Below are 19,930 nucleotides of genomic sequence, written 5' to 3' on the forward strand. Positions count from 1 at the left end.
TGCGTAGCTTTCAAGCTCGCCAATAAAGAGTCAAGTAATACAGTATGAGGATCAGTCATTCATTCAATCATTTTTATTTCATCTTGATGCAACATTTCCGTTCGAGCTGGTATCTACTAAGAAAATTTATTTGTGGGTTTGATACACTGACTGGGGACACCGCGCTGGGTAACCTCTAGCTTTGTTATTACACAGGATGAAAAAAGTATGTAGTTTTTTCTTTTCTCTTTCTCCGGCGTGCCAGCTCTTTGCTTTCGTTCTACCGACAAAAAAAGAAGTAAAAAAATCAAAATTATATTTTTCTTTCTTTACATTTCTTCGGAGGCAATAGCACCAGTAATAATCTCGACCAGCTCTCCGGTAATGACAGCCTGTCGGGTACGGTTGTACAGAATCTGGTACTTTCCGATCATCTCACCAGCGTTCTTGGAGGCGTTCTGAGGGATTTAATCAGCATCATTGAAAAAAAAGAGTAAATGAGACATTTTTGTAATTAAAACTTACCTCCATGGCGTTTCGTCGGGCAGACTGCTCGCAGGCGTGACCCTCAGCCAGAGCCCAGTAGAGGGAGTTGGCAAGGGAGTACTCGCGCAGGTTGCCAAGGGCCTCATCCTCAACCTCAAAGGCGGAGATGTTGGCTATGTAGACGGTTAGCCTCATTTTGCATTTAAAAAATGGTAAAAGCGGTAGAAATGCGACATACGGGACTGAGAAATGGCCTCCTCGGAAAATGCCTCAATGAAGGTAGGCTCGTAGCTGGTGGCGTTGATGAACTTGTTGTACAGGATCTTGACATCCGTGTACTCAGTGGGCAGCAGGACGATCTGGTCGGCGATGGCCTGGGCATCGGCAAAGGTGGGAATGTCCTTGCCAATACCAGCGAAGTTGAGCTGGATACCCTTGGCGTTGGTTCGCGACAGCTGGGCCTTGCACTTCTCGCCAATGATGACCAGGTCGAAAGGAGGCTCCTCAGCAGACAGGCGGCGGATGGTACGGCTCAAACCAGAGTGAATACCACCGCAGAGACCCTTGTCGGAAGAGCAGACAATAATGAGAGACTTCTTCTCCTCAGCCTCGGCGGCAGTGGTCTCGGCGGACTTGAAGACCTCGTTGGAAGCCTCGCCGTACTTGCGGGAGTCGTTCATGCTGCGGGTAGCACGGGTGAGCTTGGTGGAGGCGACGACCTTCATGGTGTTGGTGATCTTCTCGATGTTTCGAATCGACTTCAAACGAGTCTCGATCTCACGGAGCGTCGCATAGGTGGCGGCAGTGCTGGGGCCAGCAGCAGCTCTGGAGCACTCATTGTTAGTCCTATATACGCTGATTGTATTTTTTTTATCTCTTCCCCCTCTTCTCCATGGAGGGAAATTCCATATGCTCTCGGCCAACTCTGGCGCTGGCTGTCGTCGAGGCGCTCATGGATCGCAAAACTCGAATCGCGGGCCATTTGAGGCTCCCGCGGCTATAACAAATTTCTTATAGATGCTAGTCGGAGGGAAGAAAAACTCACCGGGGAGCTGCAACGGCAGCTCGCAGAGCCGGTCGGGCAGCCCTTGACAACATTCTGGCAAGTGTGAAAAGTCAAACTAAGCCCTCTGGCCAACGCAGACCCAATTGATCGTGACGTGGATCAATTGACGGGGTGTTCGTGGGGATGCAGTTCGGGTTGGTGAGTGATTGCAGTTTTGCTCACTTTGCCGGCAAATCGACGGGAAAGCTCGGGTCCGGAGTACCTTGTACCTTCGTACTTGCTGTGCACTAACGCCGTTGGCAGCGCATCGCTAGCAAAAGTGTTATGCCACCTCTCCAGTAGCCCCCCGCTACAGGGATATCAAAAGTGGGTATGCCGAATATTGCTATATCCCGCATTGCAGGGTAGGCATCGAAGCCGATTAGATGCATAAGGCTTTTCAAAGCCGAAAACACGAGGCGATCCTTCTTACACTCTTTTCTGCCAGCTTTTCTGCGTTCCTCAGGCTTTCTCTCGCCCGGGGCTGTCGAGGTTCACTTCTCGCCAGCCTTATCTGAATTTTGCAGATCTGTTCTCTTCTCTTTTCCCCCGAGTTTCTCTCGGCCTTACACTTTGCAATCGCGGCTGCAGCATTCCTTACATTGCTCGCGCCTCATTCAGAGCCTTGCGTCCACCGAGTGCCAGCTGGTCCTCGCTTCCAACCATGGGTACCTACAGCTCAGACGATGACATGCCTCTTGCGAGGCCAAACGGGCGTTGTAAGACTCCTCCATCCTCCCTCTTGATATTTTTTTTTCTTCCTCTCCCAGTTTCCCAACTCAGGCATATCCTCAACACACGCGACTGCGACTGCGCCGGCGCTTACGGGAGACGCATCAATCCATGTCCAATCGCGCGCAAGTAAGCATTGGCATTTGGCTAATCGCAGCATCGACTCTAGTGTCATCTTCCAAGATATCCCGCGCTCAAGACATCGCCTTGGATAAGTCTGTGCCTAAGAAAGGCTCTGGAATGGCTGGACTGTCCATCCGTAACGGACCTGTCGAAAATGGCGACATGGACTTGGATTCGCCCTCTACAAACGGGGCGAAGCGTAAGTCACGAGTCTCATTAACGCAGGTCGATTACAAAGATGGATCGGACAGCGATGGTGAACCTCTGGTAGGCGATCCCTTTCGTAACAACGCTGGCAAACGGCTTCATAGGTACCGTCAGCTAACGGCTTGGTATTTAGGCAAAACGACCACGATCCAAAAAGGTCGAGCAATCCGATTCGGACGATGAGCCCATGGTCAAAGCTAGAGGGAAGAAGCTGCCTCCTTCTTACAAGGAAACTGCACTGCCTGAGTCCTCCTCTGATGAGCAGCCTCTAGGTGTCAAGCTGGCTAAGAAAAAGGCTGACATCGAGAAGAAGGCTGAGAAGGAGGCTAAGTCTATTCGTGCTAAAGAAGCGAAGGCAAAGGCTACACCGAAGAAGGCCCTTAAGAACGAATCAGATGATGACCTGCCTCTTGCGGCCAAAAAGCGGCAGTCAAATGGCTCGGCTGTAAAGAGAAAGTCTACTGGATTAAAGAAGGAGGAGTCTGATTCTGATGCGCCCATTTCCAAGAAGTCGAAACCGGCTAGTGCTTCCGCCAAGGGGAAGAAAGCAGTATCGGCAAAGGACACCAAAGACACCAAGAAAGCCAAATCCAAAGAACCCAGCGAGGAAGAAGAGGAGGAGGAATTTGAGTGGTGGAATGCGCCGAAGCGAGAAGACGACAGCATCAAGTGGCGAACCCTCGAGCACAACGGAGTTCTGTTCGCGCCAGAATATGAACCCCTTCCGAAACACATAAAGATGTACTACGATGGCAAACCCGTCTCACTCGCCCCGGAAGCAGAGGAGGTCGCCACTTTTTGGGTTGCCATGATGACTGCCGCATCTACTCACCACTTGGAGAACCCTATTTTCCGCAAAAACTTCTTTACAGACTTCTCTGACATTATCAAGAAGCACGGCGCTAAAGATGCCCAAGGGAACAAGATTGACATCAAGAGCTTGGATAAGTGCGATTTCTCCAAGATGGCAGAATACTGGACAGCAAAGAATGAAGCCAAGAAGAGCATGACCAAGGAGGAGAAAGCAGCTGCCAAGGCTGAGAAAGATGCGCTCGAGGCTCCGTATCTTTACTGTACGTGGGATGGAAGAAAGCAAAAGGTTGGCAACTTCCGAGTGGAACCTCCCAGCTTATTCCGTGGGCGAGGCGAACATCCCAAGACTGGTAAGGTCAAAGTTCGAGTTATGCCGGAACAGATCACCATCAATATTGGCAAAGGTGCCAAGGTGCCAACTCCGCCTGCAGGGCACAAGTGGAAAGCCGTCCAGCATGACCAGAAGGCTACGTGGCTTGCCATGTGGCAGGAAAATATCAACGGCGCTTACAAGTACGTCATGCTTGGAGCTGCCAGTGATGTGAAAGGACAGAGTGACTACAAGAAGTTCGAAAAGGCTCGTGAGCTGAAGAAGCACATTGACAAGATCCGCCGTGACTACACCAAGGATCTCAAGAGTGAGGTCATGGCAGATCGTCAGCGCGCAACAGCCATGTATCTGATCGACAAACTTGCGCTCAGAGCTGGAAATGAGAAGGACACCGAAAATGAAGCCGACACTGTTGGTTGCTGCTCTTTGAAGTACGAGCATATCACCTTGCAGCCCCCAGATCAAGTCACATTTGACTTTCTGGGTAAGGACAGTATTAGGTACAACGAAACGGCCCGTGTTGATCCGCAAGTCTTCAAGAATTTGAAGCTGTTCAAAAAGGCGCCAAAGACGGACGGCGATGATCTCTTCGACCGCCTCAACGTAAGCAACAACACACCTCGTCTGAATTAAGGAGAGCTGAATACTAACTACCAATGCCAGACGTCTCAACTGAACAAGCATCTCAACAGCTATATGCCTGGGTTGACTGCCAAGGTTTTCCGTACCTACAATGCGTCCTACACCATGTCTGAGCTGCTCAAGGAACTTGGAAAAGACCCACGCTCTCGCGGCACGATCGCAGAGAAGGTGAAGCTTTACAATGACTGTAACCGTAAGGTCGCCATTCTTTGCAATCACAAGCGAACTGTTGGCGCAGGGCACGAGCAGCAAATGCAAAAGCTTGGAGATAGGGTAAGTCACATTCCCTTATTCAACAACCTCTTAAACCCGAGAAGACGAAGACAGTGCTAACTCCTCATCAGATCAAAGGCCTCAGGTATCAAAAATGGCGAACGAAGAAGATGATGCTCGACATTGATCCAACTCAAAAGAAGAAGAAGGGCGCGGCCTTCTTTGAGAAAGACGAAGATCTCGATGACGAATGGATCAAGGAGCACCAACAATTCCTGATCGAAGAGCAACGCACCAAGATCACGAAGAAATTTGAAAAGGACAACGAGAAACTTAAGGCTAACAAAGAACGAGTTTTGCCTGAAAAGGAGCTTAAGGAGCGTCTCCAGGCAGTCAAGGAACTCGAGGCCAAGTTCAAAAAGGAGAACAAAACCAACAAGGTGGAGGCTGAGGGCAGAGGAGCAAGCGTGGAGAAGTTCTTGGGTGCTATTGACAAGATTGACGAGCGCATCCGGGTCTTGGAAACACAGGCCGAAGACCGTGATGGCAATAAAGAGGTCGCCCTGAGCACTTCAAAGATAGTAAGTCGCCTCGACAATACCGCTAATGAAGATATAAGAATGCTAACAATGAGCCGTAGAATTACATCGACCCTCGTCTGACGGTGGTGTTTTCAAAGAAGTTTGATGTTCCTATTGAGAAGTTCTTCTCCAAGACTCTCCGAGACAAGTTCCGATGGGCTATCAAGTCAGTCGAGGACGCGGAGGACTGGGAATTCTAGACACAGAATCAGCCCAAAAGACAGATACAAGAGGCGAAGCATCCACACTGCTCTTCCTTCGCTAAAAGTTGTTTTTTTGCTTCTTCCTTAGTTCTTTTTGCCTTTGCTTTTTGTTTTGTTTTCCGCAGTGGTTTTTTTCCCTCTCACGTTATATATACATGTTACGGTAAAAGGTGGTACTTCCACCTCAGAATACGGCCATATCAGGTAGACGCGGCGCAGCAAAACGACACTATAAGTATTTATTTCTTTATCACGGCTCCACGAACATTGTACGATGGAGTTAGAGGCGGACGGCGAAACTTGGAACCATGGACGCACACGGCGGAAAGGGAAAGGGGGGTTGGGCTCGGCTCACACAAAGTGCTTATTTCAGAGGAGTCTAGGACGATGGATGAGTGAAGGGTAGAAGGGACAGAATTCTTTCTTTACGACTGACAACAGATTTTCCGAGGGACGCATTCAAAAGAGTGAGGCGATGAGGGTAGGAGATAGCGAGAATCATAGCGAGGAATTGAGAGAGGCTTGAGCTTTTTTGAGGTTTCAGCCATGCTGTACTGTTTTAATTGAGTTTTTTTTTTTTTTTAACCCCCTCTTGCTCGGTAGATTATACGAGTCCTCCGTTTGAATGTTATCATGTGATACCAGCTTAATGATGTTTCTTTTTTGTTTCTCTTTATCTGTCGACGATAGAGCTCTATTGCCGGGTCTTCTTTTGCTCTACTGTTTTTATAGATATCTCTTACTCAAAGAACGAAAGCCAACTATATTGGTGAAAAGAAATTATGTGTTGTTAAAATCCAAGTTGCTTTGGTGTCATTTATTGTCGACAACTATATGTGATGTGATATCTTCATCTTATACTTTCAGCTTGTATCCAAGATAATCTTTAACCATTGAGTAGAAGATAGTATTGGCTCATTGGAAATGCTAGGGAGCATCTCTACATCTATAGAGTATATATACATATTCAATACCAAGACAACGATATATGATGCCATCTATAATAACTGTCCAAAACGCATGATGCAATGCAACGCCATAAAAAATGCAATCCCCGTGTGGAGCACATGTCTGTTGCTTCTTTGCCCAAATTTATAAAATCGCGGTAGGTGACACTCCTTCCCAATATATACACCCATTCATTAAAACACATCAGCCATTAAACCCACATTTGCCTCGCACATAAACTCGTTATATCCTTGCAACAAAGGCCAACACACCAATAGCAAAGTGGCTCATCAGAAGCACCAACAGCGACGGCAGAGGCACACGGGACGCCGCACCCGCATTGCGTGCAATCTTGCCGTCTGGGTTCATATGCCAACCGCTAGGAATGCTTCCGATAGTGGCACCTACAGCCCACGGCCAGCTCTGAGTGGCCGTAGCTTGGCCTTTATTCGTGCCGATGCCACCAACGGGAATGGACAGCACGGCTGTTGGGGTTGTGGCAGCATTGCTGGCGCTTGCTGTGATAGTGAGGGAGTTTTCGTTGTTGGCGTTTCCGTTGATCTGGCCGCCGACGGCCTGGATGGACTGCCACGAGCCAGAGTTGTTGCTGTAGACGTACTGCTTACCAGTAGAGTAGTCCGTGACAGTGATGCTCTGGACCAACATACTGAAGGGTCCCTTGCTGAAATCCGTAGGCCCCTGGGCCCATTGAACAGTACCTGGAGCATTGGTGCTTGGATCACCGCCGGCCCAAGAGCCGAACTTGATCTGCATTGGCGTCTGCGGGTATTGATTCGCCTCAGCATTGGCCTGGGTCAGAGTACGCAACACAGAATTGCCCGCCGTCCACACGATCCTGTCCTGGGTCCAGTCGATGGTGTACTTGATCCAGTTTGCTTGGGTGCCTGAGACGCTGTGAAACTGTCCGCGGTTATACGTCGTGGTTTGGCCTTTGCCAAAGTAGTTGGACTGAACCTGGTCGGGCTCAGCACCTAGCCATTCCAAATCGATCTCATCAAGATCATCAGATTGCAACACCAACGAGGAGACAATGCCTGCTCCAGGGGCGGCTTTCATGGTGACTTCAACACGGCCAAACATGATGTAAAACACAGATTCGAGCTGTGGAGCGTCACCACCACCGGCCACCGTGAATGAGACGCCATTGCTATCATATGTCGGCGCACCAGAAGGGACAAAGGAGTTAACAGAGCCCTTGGTGAAGTCCACATTGATAGTCATGCCCAGAGCCGTGTCAGCAGGACATGAACCTATTACGTCGCAAAGACACTACAGTCAGCCAAAAAAGTTCCCATATCAAAAAGCAGAGGCGATCGATCAACTCACTAGTTGTCAGCGGATTGCACCGGCTCCAAGTCTGCCCCAAAACAGCTCCGGGGAGCGTCAATGCAGCTACAGCTGCGCAGGCAACGCTCGCCACGGGTCTCATGGCTGCAAGGAGGGCAAGAATGAAAAAGTGACAGCAAGAGACGGGAGGGAGAAAGGGACGGGAGCCTGCAAGTGATGCAGCTTCGTGCAGCTTGTGTGGCAGAAGGTTTTTTCCTAGCGCCACGCAAGGGAAAATAAGAAGCTCCAATAAGATATAGACAAAGAGAGGAAATGGTGTTGGAGCTGTTGCTTTGGAGTTGCTGTCACTTGCAGTAAGTCGTTCGCGTATTTAGTTGAACTAACAAGTAACGCAAGCCGTCAAATAGACGAGAACGATGCAAGGGATGCCCGTGAAAGTTTGCTAGTCACTTTAGACTATATTTCCAGCATTCCAGAGTACCGAAAAAAGCAATATAGAGACACAGCGATAGGGCAGTTTTGCAAAAATAAAATTGAAAAAATGAAGCCGCAGCTGAGATGCAGGTTTAAGCAAATGGCTGGTTATAAGCGGGGGCTTTGCACCTTCCCAGCCACTCGACTTGCCAATGTCCTCGTCATCGTCATCAAGGCCAATTGCCAAGGCAGGCGCGTATCCAAGATATCATCTTTTACGGAGCAGTCGCGCGGGTTTCTGGTTCTGTCCTCTCGTATCTCTTTTCTTTCTCGCCCGCTGCTTCCTTCTCTCACTTTTCGTCCCTCACAAGGCAAGTACATGTTGGTGCGTCTAGGCGCTGGGCAAGTCCTCCCTCGCATCAATGACCCCACCGCCTTCCGCCAATTTTCTCAGTGATGTTTGACCCATTTAATCATTTTCTTGGTTTTTTCTTTTTATTTTGTTTTTGTCTTAGTTATTGAACTTCACTTTTCCCAATTCTGTGCATAATGCATATGCAGCCAACGGTAGTTACTTTTGTCCTCTTGCTTCCTACCTAAAGCATCCCCAATCCCCCCATATCTCCAACAGCGCGCTTTTGGCGGTCAACCACTCATGCGCTGGCCACTGAGTGACAGCTGGCTCACGCATGCTTGCTTCTGTCCAATGTACCTAGCACCATTAAAGCGGGTGGTTGGGACCTGGCGCAGTAGCACGGCCGGCCCCTCTAGCCGCGAGCCGATTGGACGTAGTCACTTGGAGCCTAAAAGCGGGTCCCGGCGCCGGAGCGCAAGAATTTCGGTCAAGCTCTGCCCGCCGGTCTTCCGGCCTACCCTACACGCAGATGGAGCAATCCATAATCATCTCCATTGGGCTTCTGACGTGGCCGCCGAAGGTGGAGGAGAGCCGGCAGCATCTTGCGGGACATGCGGTGAAGGACCGTCCATTGTGCCGTTTACCAGTAGTAGCCGATGACTTCGAGCGTCCTGAACTGGGCCTGTACCGTACGGACCCTGTGCTTGTACAGCTACGAGCATGGCATTTGATGAGATGTCCCTCTGCCCCAGTAGTGACGTGTGCAACTTCAAGACGCTACAGGCTTGCTCGCATGCGTTGGAATGGCCGCACTAGGAATTGCTTCTCCCAGATCCGACGGCAGCTAAGATCACGATGCTTGACATACTCGTGAGAGGACAACACCAACGGCGATACAGTGATACAAACACACCCTAAAAGCAGGGCACGGGCCCTTGCAGCCTCACGGACACGGCGTCTCGAGTCCGCCTCTGTCTGAGGGCATGAACTAGGCGTACGAGCGGACGGCATCGTATCGGAAACATTGAGACAATGACAAAAGTTACCCAGACACGGCTTCGTATGTAGGGAGAGCTTTGCATTGTCACATCCCCGCTGCGCTGCAATGCCCAAGACCCCTCCTCCCTTAGGGCCCGAAATCCCACATCACCAATCAGCCAACCGCAATGGCACTGGTCAAGCCAATGTCGTATCGCTTAATTCGTAAAAGGCTCTTATTCAACATTCACATCACAGGCGGTAAAAGGCACAGTCGCCTCGTCAATTAGACAAGTGACATACACGGCTCGCTAGCCGTTGTGACAACCAAGCCACAAAGAAGAAAGGAAATGAGGAGAAGTGGGAAGAAAAAAGAAAAGAAAAAACAAGGGAGTCAGACCACTTGGCCGTTGAAGTGTTGGTCGTACATACCATCAGATGCAGAAGAAGCAAAGTTTTTCCTGTTTCAGGCCTCAACCAACCAAAAGTGAAAATTCGCATGTGCTACAAGCGCATACTGTAGGATGAGTTAACATGACAGCTTCCCCATAATATCGCCCACAAGTCTCACGGGCCAAAAACTAAAAAGCATTGACTTTGATCATGCACGTTGCATGTACGCAAGTCCTCTGCAGGAATATAGGCCCAACCGGCCATTCGCAGTGCGCTTCCCCGACCTCCAGCGTGGCAAAATTGCAAATGCAAGGCAGGTTTCTTTTTTATTACTCGCAACTTCGGATTGGCCCGATCCGCAAGTACAGAGGCAACCACATCGTAAGACGCACGGGAGGCTGCCCACGTTATCAGGTGCTAGTGTCCAACTGTAGAGGTGATCAAGATCTGTGTCCCCTCGCATCTGACCCCTCCAGCCCAACGGCTGACTATGAGAATGCCGCCTGTCTCATGCGGTTGCACAACAACACCCGTTAACAGTGGCCATTACATGGCATCAGTGTTGGGGGGGAGGAAACACCGCAGTGTCGTGGACCTATGTGTTTCCCATCAGCACTGTGCACAACGATGGAATCAGGCAGTATACTGAGCAGAGAATCTAAAGTGCATACAATTTGGCTGAATCAACAGTCTTACCCTGAGCCGTGTCTGAAAAGGCAACAATCGCATGTCTGAGCTTATCCTCCGCTGACATCGGCCGAGATGCTTGGGCCTATTTTTATTTTGCCGTCTTCTTCTTATTGTCCATCATCTTCGTGCTCCGTAGTCTCCCTTCATTTCTCGAATCGACTGACGAGATGCCATTAGCCCCATATCTTGGGCTAGAATGGTCCTGAAGTGATTTTGTGCCTACAGTTCACGTCTTACCGCGTGAGCCGATTAAAAAAAAAAACGGACGCCAGAAAAGACGAGACAGATAAAAGGGACTGCAGCTTGTACTGTAATGTGGTGTCGCATTGGAACAGGAGCGGCTAAGCAACGCTCTGCGGGCAACTCAAACATTGGTCATTTCCACCACGCATGATCCGCATTCATGGCGCCGGCTCCCGCCCTTGGATACGGGAGGAAACGCAACAAACTATAACGCCACACAGGCCTGAGGGGACCAAAAAAAGAACAGAAAGAATTGCGAGGCAAACAAGAGATGTCAGAAGTCATAAGCTGTGCTCCTTAGCTCGCTTTAGCTCAACATTGGGACTTGTTCCTTGTCTCAGCTGCTAGTAGGGCGGCACGCTATATTGAAGCATCTCATATTAGTGACATGTCGGAACCAAGGACGCGTGTCATATCGTTTGTGGATGGAGGACAATCAGAAAAAGCAACTCGGAGAAGAAGAGGGACAGAAAAAAGAAAACAAGAAAAAAAAAAAAAAGGCAGAGAATGGATGTACATCATGCTTGCCGCAGGTTCACGCTTATTAGGCGATCCGCGAGACACTACCGTGGTCGGGACTCATCATACAAGAGTCTATATTTGCAAGTAGAAGTGGCAAGAATTGGCTTTAGAATCACAGTCACAACGATATCCAGCACCACACACGGAGTGCCGCTTGCCACCGGATGCCGTCAAGTCATTCGCAAGCCGGTCCGTGCTCGTATTGAAGTCCGTGCCAGGTAATCCAGCGGGCATCGGTAATTGTCCACGAAGCACAGTGACACTTCTGAGAAAGGGCGCCGGGAGACTCGTGCACAGCCATTGCTTTTCTTTCACTTCCAGCTCAGCTGGACCACTCGGCTGCGCTGCCGCGCGGTGCTTCTGAAATGAACAGTCCACCCAGAGCTCAGCCACTGCCTGAGGCGAGAATTCCATCGCCAAATATTTCGGAGCGACATTATCAGTGTAATTTAAGAGAACCACCAAGCCGTTAGCTGCTGGTCTCAGTCATGGCACCTTGATGGAGACCGGACTTCGTATAAGCCTCAATATCTGGAGATCCACCGCTGAAGTGGTAACTTGTCAGGTTTTTCTAGTTTCCACAATACCCGGTCCGAGGGCCCATCAGAATGAAAATAGAATATTGAATGACATTCGTCAAGTGGATTAGAGTAATTCGCAATATTGACTTCACCTGAGTGTTTCTATTCTAGAAAGCAAGAGGACGGGGGCCAAAGAAAAAAAAAAGAGAGGAACGGCGGAAGTGAAACATTACGGCCCGCAGGTACATGAGTGATGTACGAGTACTGGCATATCAAAGCATCCGGTCTCCGTACGGCATGCGGCGTGCAAGCGCTCCGTAGTTGCGGGAAGTAGTAGCACAGTAGTTGGATTTCGTCGCCTGTAATTCGTAGCAATAGCCCGAGTAGTCGATCGGCCATGCATGAACACTCCTGTGTCTGATCTGATGCCTGTCCGCGGACCTAAATTGCCGCTCTCTCACAGACCGCATTCCGCACTTTGCAGTCAACGACCCCAATCGTCTGATCATGTCACTGGTGCCGCATGCTAACTAGTAGTAGGTATGTACATGCTCGCACGCCATGAAGCTCGGGGCGAGCCTCCTCAAGTCCCGTACGAAACAGCGGCTTTAGCAGCACGGAGTACTCCGCGGCGGTAGCACAAGATGTGCTGAGACATTGTGTACTACCGAAGGTCAGCAGGGTAGCATCGAACGACTGCCGGCAGAGGCATGGGGCGCCTGTGCCAGCGAATGCCAGCACGAGTAGAGGCACTACCCGCGTGTGGCATTAGCAACACTGCTGCCAGCAGCAAAGCCGACTTGACCGATAGCGGCTGTCCTATCTGGCGCCATTTCATTGCCGCGGAATCGCCTGTTGGAGTCGCGAGCGAGCATGGCCGCCGCTGCTGTACAAGTAGAACCTTGCCTGGGTATTCTGGAATCGCCGACGAAGCAGGCGCGATATTGAGGCCGGGAATGGATACAGAAATGGATACGCCATACCGCCGTACCACCTTCCGGGACCTTCGGTTCCAGTGTTGAGGGCCTGGCAAGCCTGGCACAGCGAGGACGAATACCGGGGAACAATGGCTGGATGGAAGCTGGATTTGTGGGCCATGAGACCTTCCAGAAGCTCCATGGGCTTGGGTTGCGGAATGCCCAATTGGCTCTCTGCCCAAGCCCTTGCTGGTTAAGTCGTACCTGCGCTAGCCCAGGGGATGCCCTGGCTAGTCTTTGCCAGCAAATATCTCCCCACTGGCCGCTTAATATGGCACAGCGCATTCTACCATGGTCCTGGTAGCGGGTCGGCCATAGGCAGCGAACAACCGAAGCATTGAGCCCTTTCCCCCTCCCAAGTGATGGGCCCCCGTGCCGGCATGAAATGTCGATATGCCGTGAGGATACAGCAATGCGGTCTGTTAAGATGAAGCCATGCTGAAACATTTGGCAAGTGGCGAAACGAATGGGCAAATGCCAAAAGAAAGCGCCGTGACGAAGCTAGCCGTAAAAGGGCCGTGCCGTTGCCACGAAGATGACAGGTGATTATGGTTGCATTGGAGAGCATGAAGACCTCTTTGGGCAATGGTAATTCGTGTTTTGTACCTGTCAAGCAAAGGACATTTCGTGCAAGTTGCGGCGCCCAGGATTGGTGGATGTCAGCCAACAACCTCTAATCCGTCTTCGACTTTTGGAGGAGGGGAAGCGAAGGACGGAGAGAAGACTGGCAATGTTCTACCCGGTGGACCTCAAGACAAATTGGCTGGGCATGGTCCTGTAGTGCCATGGCCAAGCAGAAATCCGGGGAGCGGGTAGACCGCTAGGGTCCGGTGGCAAGGGCCATCTGATCCCGGTCGAGCAGGCCTCTATGGTATCAGGGCAAGATGCTGGCCACACGGCTGTGAATCCGGGCCGTTGCTAGCCCTTGCGCATTGTACAGCGAGCTCGTCCACCAGGGTCCTGGTCACTCTGATCTGAGAGATTAAGTCCTGACTCGTCCGCATCCGTCAAAGTCACTTGACATCGTCCCTAGAATTCGACGGTGTAAAAGGCGGTGGCAAAATAGGTTCAGGTTTTTTCTGTCCCCTCTCTCGCTCTCGCGGCTGCGGTCTCCGTGACCCGTAGTCGATATGATATTGCCTAGTAGGCCTTGGGCGCACCCTACCAGACTAGGTATTATAGCATGCCTTACTCGTAGATGGAGCATATGGATGGCATACAGGTAAGTTATCTCGATTTACCGACCATGTTAGCGCCGTTTGCAATGACCGCCGACTCTTCTCCTGTCAAGGTTGGGGGATCTTCGTTCACCAGTCTTGTGTCGTTGGTTCGGCACAAAGGAGCAAGTTTTTGAGAGGCAATTTGGCTAGAGATTAGACGAGTAAGGCGGTGGGTAGCTATAAATCGCAACAACAACAACCAGACACTCGCACATAGGTACATAACCAACAGTAAGACGGACCGCAGAAAGGATATCAAGCTGTAAAACGCCTCGCGGTGGGCAGAATGCTGCTGGCAGCGCCCATATATCAACCAATTAGAGCCGCAGGAGCGATCCAATCAGAGCAAAAGTTGGTGAGCATCCAACGTCTGCCCAGGTTAACGAGCTTCGCAGCAGACCATTGAGGCTGCCAATACCTAGTACGAGTACCACGCCTGCAGCACTTACCGGTGTATCCCCTGTCGGTATGGAATATCTACAGGTATTCGTGGGCTCTCGCTCGAGTCCGGGGCACGCTGTCGCATCCATCCGAAAACCAGTGACCAGTGCCACAGGTCGCCAGGGTCAATTGTTCGAGTCAAGAAGACGGTCTGCCAGCAGGACTCGCAACAGTTACGCCGGGACCCTGGCCTTTCATCTGAGGCCGTGTGCCAGTAGTGCGATCTATCGTTTGCAGATGCCAGAGACATTCGCCTAGCAAGGGTGGTGCCGAAATCTTTTTTTCTCAGGCGGTGGACGGCTGCCGGTTCCGCGAATTTTTGGCGAGGAGGCAAAAAAAGCTTTTTCCCGCGCAACCTGTCAAATCACCGCCATCCTGGCTACTGGCGGTGTCGGTGGCCGCTCGGCTCGAGGGCCGTTCAATTGAGTGCAGCGGTAAGCACTCCGTATGTACGAGTGCTGCATCTCTGAGATTCAACCCGACCGGGGGATGACGACAAAGACATCGAAGAGTCGGTGGCCGTGCAGAACGGCGGATTGAGGATTGGTGGGCCTTTTGCGAACGAACATGCGTTTGGTGCTCGTACAGGTACTTGTGAAATCATCTTGCCTACCCGAAGCACTACAGCAATTAGGCTATTAGCTCTGGAGCTCAAGTTTGCGGAGGCGGCAGCGACGCTTGGCTGTAACGGCGCCGCCTCTTGTGCTGTGAACGGCAAGGCGATGAGCTGACCATGTTGGCTGGCGAGTGGAGAGAGACCTGATGCTGGTTAAGCTCGGGGAGTGATGGTGATGCAGCGTGCATTGCACAAGTCCCAAGTAGCCCAGGTGCTAGTGCAGGACTGGAGTTGCACAAGAGGGAATGGATCCAGTCTAGCTCGTGCCTGTACTGGCATATGTACTCTGTACTGCGGACGGCAGCAGAGTCCCGCGCGCGGGTGATGTGGCAGCTACTCTACTCGTACAGCACCGACTACCTGTCGGGGAAGACCCTACCCCCGGTCATGATCCAAGGCGGAAAGAGCCCTGGAAGCTGTGGACGGTACCTGCATACAGCGGGTTCCAGCGGGTTCCAGTGGCCGCATTGGTTCCTGCATGGCTGCGTCTGCAGTGGCGGTCTCTTCGCACTGCAGTGGGTGACCAGGGTCGATGTTTGATGGCTAGAGCCTTCAGGTTAGCAATTGGTGGGGGCCGCTGTCCAGTCACGGCGGCGGGTTATGCATGCGCGGGCTGATATGCTGGAATCCGTGGGACCAATGCAAGCGCAAAATGTGATGTGTAGTTATATTCGATGCCACGATTAATGACCCTGGCCGCAGGCAGTTTTATTCGCCAGCCGCTTTGTCGGTCAACCAGTGCTGGGCACCAAGCCGCATGCTGGTGCGTTGCCATGGTGCCAGGCACTCTACTTGCCACTCACACTTGCGCACACAAATCACTCGAATCACACACACCTCGTTGGATGCATTCGGTGGCTCATCAAATTACTCGGTCGACGGAGTGGCGGTTGGCGTTAATCAGTGACCGGCACAATGTCGGTACGGAGCGGAGCGTCGCCTTCTTTCATTTAGCAACACGGGGTCTAGCTCCCTCTTGGGCGTAGCATCTCCCTTCCAACGGCGCGGCGCAGAGACGGGCCAGCGATAGTGGCTCGACTTGGGGCGATCCGTTGGCTTCGTTGTGCCTGATCGTTTGACGCTGTTTCCTGTTGTGGCTAGAGCTTCGTCATGATGGACTGCACTTGTGTTTGGCGCGTGCTCCCCAGGTGCTCTTCATTATCCTGTTTCGTCAGCACGTGCTGCTCAAGTCGGACGTGCAGATAATGGAAAATCATACCATAATTTCATAGCATCAGAGAGTTCTGCCGGAGTGTTCGCTTATTCGAGTTTGTCGGTGAAGAGCACAAACACATTATGGAGCAGCAAAGTCTTCGTATTACCTTATGGCCCGGGCCCGCCGTTTCCAGGACCCAGAGTTGGGTACGGGGATTCTTTCCGAGAGTTGGAGGTGCTGCATTGGCTGCCGCTGGGGGTGCAGGTAGGTACTTCGTGCTTGTACAGCGCAGAGGTAGGGTACTAATCGATAAGAGACGACGAGACGAGACGAGACAAGAAAGAGAAAAAAGACGCCGCCTCTTGTCCCCCTGTCGCTTGTGCGGCTTTGGTTCAAGGGTCTGTGCAGTTGGTTAATGCATTTTCCGTTCTCGACTCGTTATGCAGCGCTAGAGTTTCAGATTAGACAGCAGCCAATAGGACCGCTGCCACCAGCCCAGCATCTGGCATAAGTCTGTTTACATTAGCGACGGTGGCAGCCAATGCTTGCATCTCGTGTGTGATGATCGGTGGATGTGCAGGCACAAGATTACGAGTACTTTGTCTTTGTACCTAGGCAACCAAGTCACCAACACCGCTCCAAAGCACCGCCTTGGATGAAACCCTCCACATGCGGAAGAGCCTGTACATCACATCACACACCGCACGCAGGATGCTGACGACTCTTGCCCCATGGGATATCACATGCTAGGCGGTGCTGGCTTACCCGGTATACAAGTCGGGAAATTGGAATCAATATCATCAACAAGACGCAATCAATAGCAAGCGCCTGTTAGTACTGATAGCAAAGATTCCTTCCTTCCGGGTAAGTACTCGTACGAGTACTATCATGGTCAATTCAATTCGCTAGCCTGTCCTAGTTATCATCGCTTCTAGAGACGTTCTTCCTTCGTCTTGCCTCATTCGTAACCACTAATACCGAGTAGCGGATCCCCTCCAAGCATCTATTTCACCCAGTGCCCACCGTAAACTACATACGACGACCTTGGCTGATACCGATAGCAGAAATAGACGCCTGTGCTAACATGAAAGCCACAGAGCTAGTCGCCGGTGATGCGTTCTGATACTACGGGCCCTTCCCCAGCTATCCAAAGTCCGGGAATGGGGCCAAGTGGCTGGCACGGCGTTTTGACTAGCGTTACATGGCCAGGATGGGATGGAAAGATACCGCAACTTATTTTGCAAATTGAAACCTCTTCCCACCATCTCACGACACACCGTTAGATGTCGACTGAAGTGGTGGCGGCATATGCCTGCTGTCTGGCAATAGTACGGGGGAATAGCTGCATCCAACAGCCTATCGGACGTTTACCAGTCCTCGCTTAAGGTACACCGTAAAAAAGAAAAGCGGGGGCCTACCTGGCAGCGCACATTCTTGTAATTGCGGTGACACTTTTTCCTTCCTTCGAAGCTCTGGGTTTTCCATACGAGCACGTGCAGAGGTACTACTTACAACCGTTGAACCGTTGCAATCAGACAAAAGGCACTGGACTACGAAATTGAACGCGGGTAGATGTTTCTAGTAGAGTTAGTTGCCCCATCTGAGTTGAGCCGAAGATGGTGCTTGATTTTGGGCGTCATTCCCCTCTTTGCCGCACCTCTAGGCATAGTCCATATGACTCGCCTTCAACAACCATGAAGGCCATGGTGAAACTGGCGATTCTCAAAGGCTCGACGTGCGGGAAAAGCCACCGGGCCTGGAGGGGAGCTGGGCTCCGTACGGAGTACAGTAGTGCTTTCAGTAGCTTAGCGGGCCGGAGAAGCCACCGTCGACGGCCGTGGCTCGATTCTCAGCCCAGGCGATGGGTAGCCTGGAGCCCCAATGGGGCATTTTGCGGGAACGCGCGGGGCCACCAGGCGATAGCGAGCGCGGTTCTACGTTGGCCGTCCTGGAGAGGCAAGTTGGAGAAGCTTCACCGGAATCTTTGGTCGAGGCGGTATACAGCCTGGGAGGGAGGTGGTTGACAACGCAACGCGGCTTGCAGCCGGGGGTGGACGGCATGGGGATGCTACGGTACTCCATGCAGTGAGGAATTAACGAGAAAACAAGAAAAAAAAGAAAAAAGAAAGGAAAGGTAAAAAGGGAGAAGAGACAAGAGACAAGAAAAAAAAGCAAAAAAAGCAAATACGGGCTTTTTAGTTTGCAAGCGGGGATGCATCTCGTTTCACCCGCGAGACAGTTGCCACATCTGCCGTATTTTCCTTTTCGTAATTATTTTGTTTTCCTCGTGCGTGCTTGTGCGAGCGATTCCCTCCAGCAAAAGTCTGGTTATCTATCTGATAAACACTTAGGATTTTCTGATTTTTCCCACCCTCCGCCCAAGTGTTTCGTATTTGGTCTTGTGTGTGCCTCTCTGGTGGCCATTGGCTGTGGGCTACTGTCCTGGCTAGTACTAGCGCGCAGCACCACAAGCAAGTTGACACAAACAAAGGTGTCTCCATGCATAAGCATTACGGAGCACATACGAACAGACTATGAAACAGATGACGAAAAAGCCCTTGGTCTTAACAAGTTCAGGTGGAGACGGGCTATTCTTGTACGAGGTAGCACTACCTGCACTAAGCAGCATCCAAGACATAAAAATAATCCACTCATGCAGCCCGCTCCTCTTGGATTGTGATCGACGCGCTAGGCCTGGTTCTGGCAATTGGCTAATATGTCAGATCAAGTTTGACTGAGCTGCCCGTTGATGACCACCGTAAGACGAGATCAGTTGAGTCTGTGTGTATGAAAGCAGAAAAATGCTGATAGTACCGCCACTACTGAATAGGTTTTGCCGTCGACTAAGATATAGACTACTCGGACCTTGTGTGACGACTGCTGGATATGTGCTAGCGCGAGAAGAGGACACAAACACATGCATCGCACATTCTGACCTGACAAACACACCATCAAACAGCCTGGGCGGCAACATGCCCAAACAGCTTTTTGGCCCTTCTGCAGTGGATGCGACATCCGCCCTCCGGCCGGCCAATCTGGGATCCGCGTTTGACGTCTTTGCCTCCGAGATGTGAGTTTCCCACTTCCTGGCTAGTGACTGACGGCTTGGTTTCAACTAGCAGGTCGAATGACTTACAACCACTGGACAGACGACGGGCAGCGTGATTGATGGCTGAGCGCATCGCCCATCAGGATATCATGTGCCTTGCAGCGGTGGAGTTTTCTCGAGGTCTCGTAGGTGTGACGCCAGAGAATCGAGGTCCAATGGCTGTGCACACTCGAGGTGTGCGTCAGTGTGCAGAGCTGAGACGGCGGCTTTTTGTGCAAGCTGGGTCATCAAGTTGATACTAGCACGCGCTGTATCCTATCACGACACGGCATTCTGCAGGGCTTGTGACGCGCTCTTGTGTGCCCGTGCCCGGGTGTGAGTGGCCAGCGCCGGAAAATGGCGCGCACAGAGCGAGCCTGTCAACAAGAACAGCGAGCCTCGGGGCTAACAGTAGCACTGTATTTAGTGGTGGTGGTACCTGTTAGTGGTGGTTAGCGGGTTGGCGCCGGCGCAATCACCGCAGGCGAGCCGGCATTCTTGTCGACGACGCTGATTTCATAGGTGGCCTCTCGACGCTCGAGTGTGCGTAGCATCAGCAACGAATGGACGAGCAAACTTGGACGAACGCCATGGGGGCCAGGAATCGGCACAGATTGGAGCATTGCAGCATTTGCGCCTTGAGAGGTTCCGTGACCCAATCAGCAGCTGAGCCGCCGTGCAGATGTCATTGTGAGGCATCCATCT

General features: G+C 51.5%; 5 protein-coding genes across 5 annotated transcripts; 1 reads left to right on the top strand and 4 right to left on the bottom strand.

Moving 5' to 3' along the window:
- Nucleotides 1-58: 58 nt before the first annotated feature.
- V8C40DRAFT_241557 (F1F0 ATP synthase subunit gamma) lies at nucleotides 59-1,672 on the bottom strand. The gene is made up of 4 exons (XM_083215046.1): nucleotides 1,511-1,672; nucleotides 704-1,290; nucleotides 505-638; nucleotides 59-437 (listed from the first exon to the last, which is right to left on the bottom strand). The coding sequence occupies exons 1-4, from the start codon at nucleotides 1,561-1,563 to the stop codon at nucleotides 309-311; spliced, it is 903 nt and encodes a 300-aa protein (XP_083075076.1). The 5' UTR covers nucleotides 1,564-1,672; the 3' UTR covers nucleotides 59-308.
- A 502-nt stretch (nucleotides 1,673-2,174) lies between these two features.
- V8C40DRAFT_274153 (DNA topoisomerase 1) lies at nucleotides 2,175-5,352 on the top strand (the record flags this gene model as incomplete). Its single annotated transcript, XM_083220574.1, has 6 exons — nucleotides 2,175-2,229; nucleotides 2,373-2,632; nucleotides 2,706-4,319; nucleotides 4,380-4,631; nucleotides 4,703-5,152; nucleotides 5,212-5,352. 6 exons carry the CDS (start codon nucleotides 2,175-2,177, stop codon nucleotides 5,350-5,352), a joined length of 2,772 nt encoding a protein of 923 aa, XP_083075077.1.
- An 894-nt stretch (nucleotides 5,353-6,246) lies between these two features.
- On the bottom strand, nucleotides 6,247-8,153 carry V8C40DRAFT_241561 (concanavalin A-like lectin/glucanase domain-containing protein). Its single transcript, XM_083215047.1, has 2 exons — nucleotides 7,651-8,153; nucleotides 6,247-7,574 (listed from the first exon to the last, which is right to left on the bottom strand). The coding sequence occupies exons 1-2, from the start codon at nucleotides 7,751-7,753 to the stop codon at nucleotides 6,547-6,549; spliced, it is 1,131 nt and encodes a 376-aa protein (XP_083075078.1). The 5' UTR covers nucleotides 7,754-8,153; the 3' UTR covers nucleotides 6,247-6,546.
- Nucleotides 8,154-12,302: 4,149 nt separating this feature from the next.
- On the bottom strand, nucleotides 12,303-13,418 carry V8C40DRAFT_194846 (uncharacterized protein). Its single transcript, XM_083211897.1, has one exon. The coding sequence runs from the start codon at nucleotides 13,149-13,151 to the stop codon at nucleotides 12,480-12,482; it is 672 nt and encodes a 223-aa protein (XP_083075079.1). The 5' UTR covers nucleotides 13,152-13,418; the 3' UTR covers nucleotides 12,303-12,479.
- Nucleotides 13,419-18,342: 4,924 nt separating this feature from the next.
- V8C40DRAFT_241570 (uncharacterized protein) lies at nucleotides 18,343-18,670 on the bottom strand (the record flags this gene model as incomplete). The annotated part of the gene is made up of 1 exon (XM_083215048.1): nucleotides 18,343-18,670. A coding segment is annotated over exon 1 (191 nt), but the record flags the coding sequence as incomplete, so codon positions are not given.
- Between the last annotated feature and the right edge of the window lie 1,260 nt (nucleotides 18,671-19,930).

The sequence above is a fragment of the Trichoderma camerunense genome, assembly GCF_050948025.1.
Source record: "Trichoderma camerunense strain CBS 138272 chromosome Unknown V8C40scaffold_6, whole genome shotgun sequence".
Classification (NCBI taxonomy): domain Eukaryota; kingdom Fungi; phylum Ascomycota; class Sordariomycetes; order Hypocreales; family Hypocreaceae; genus Trichoderma; species Trichoderma camerunense.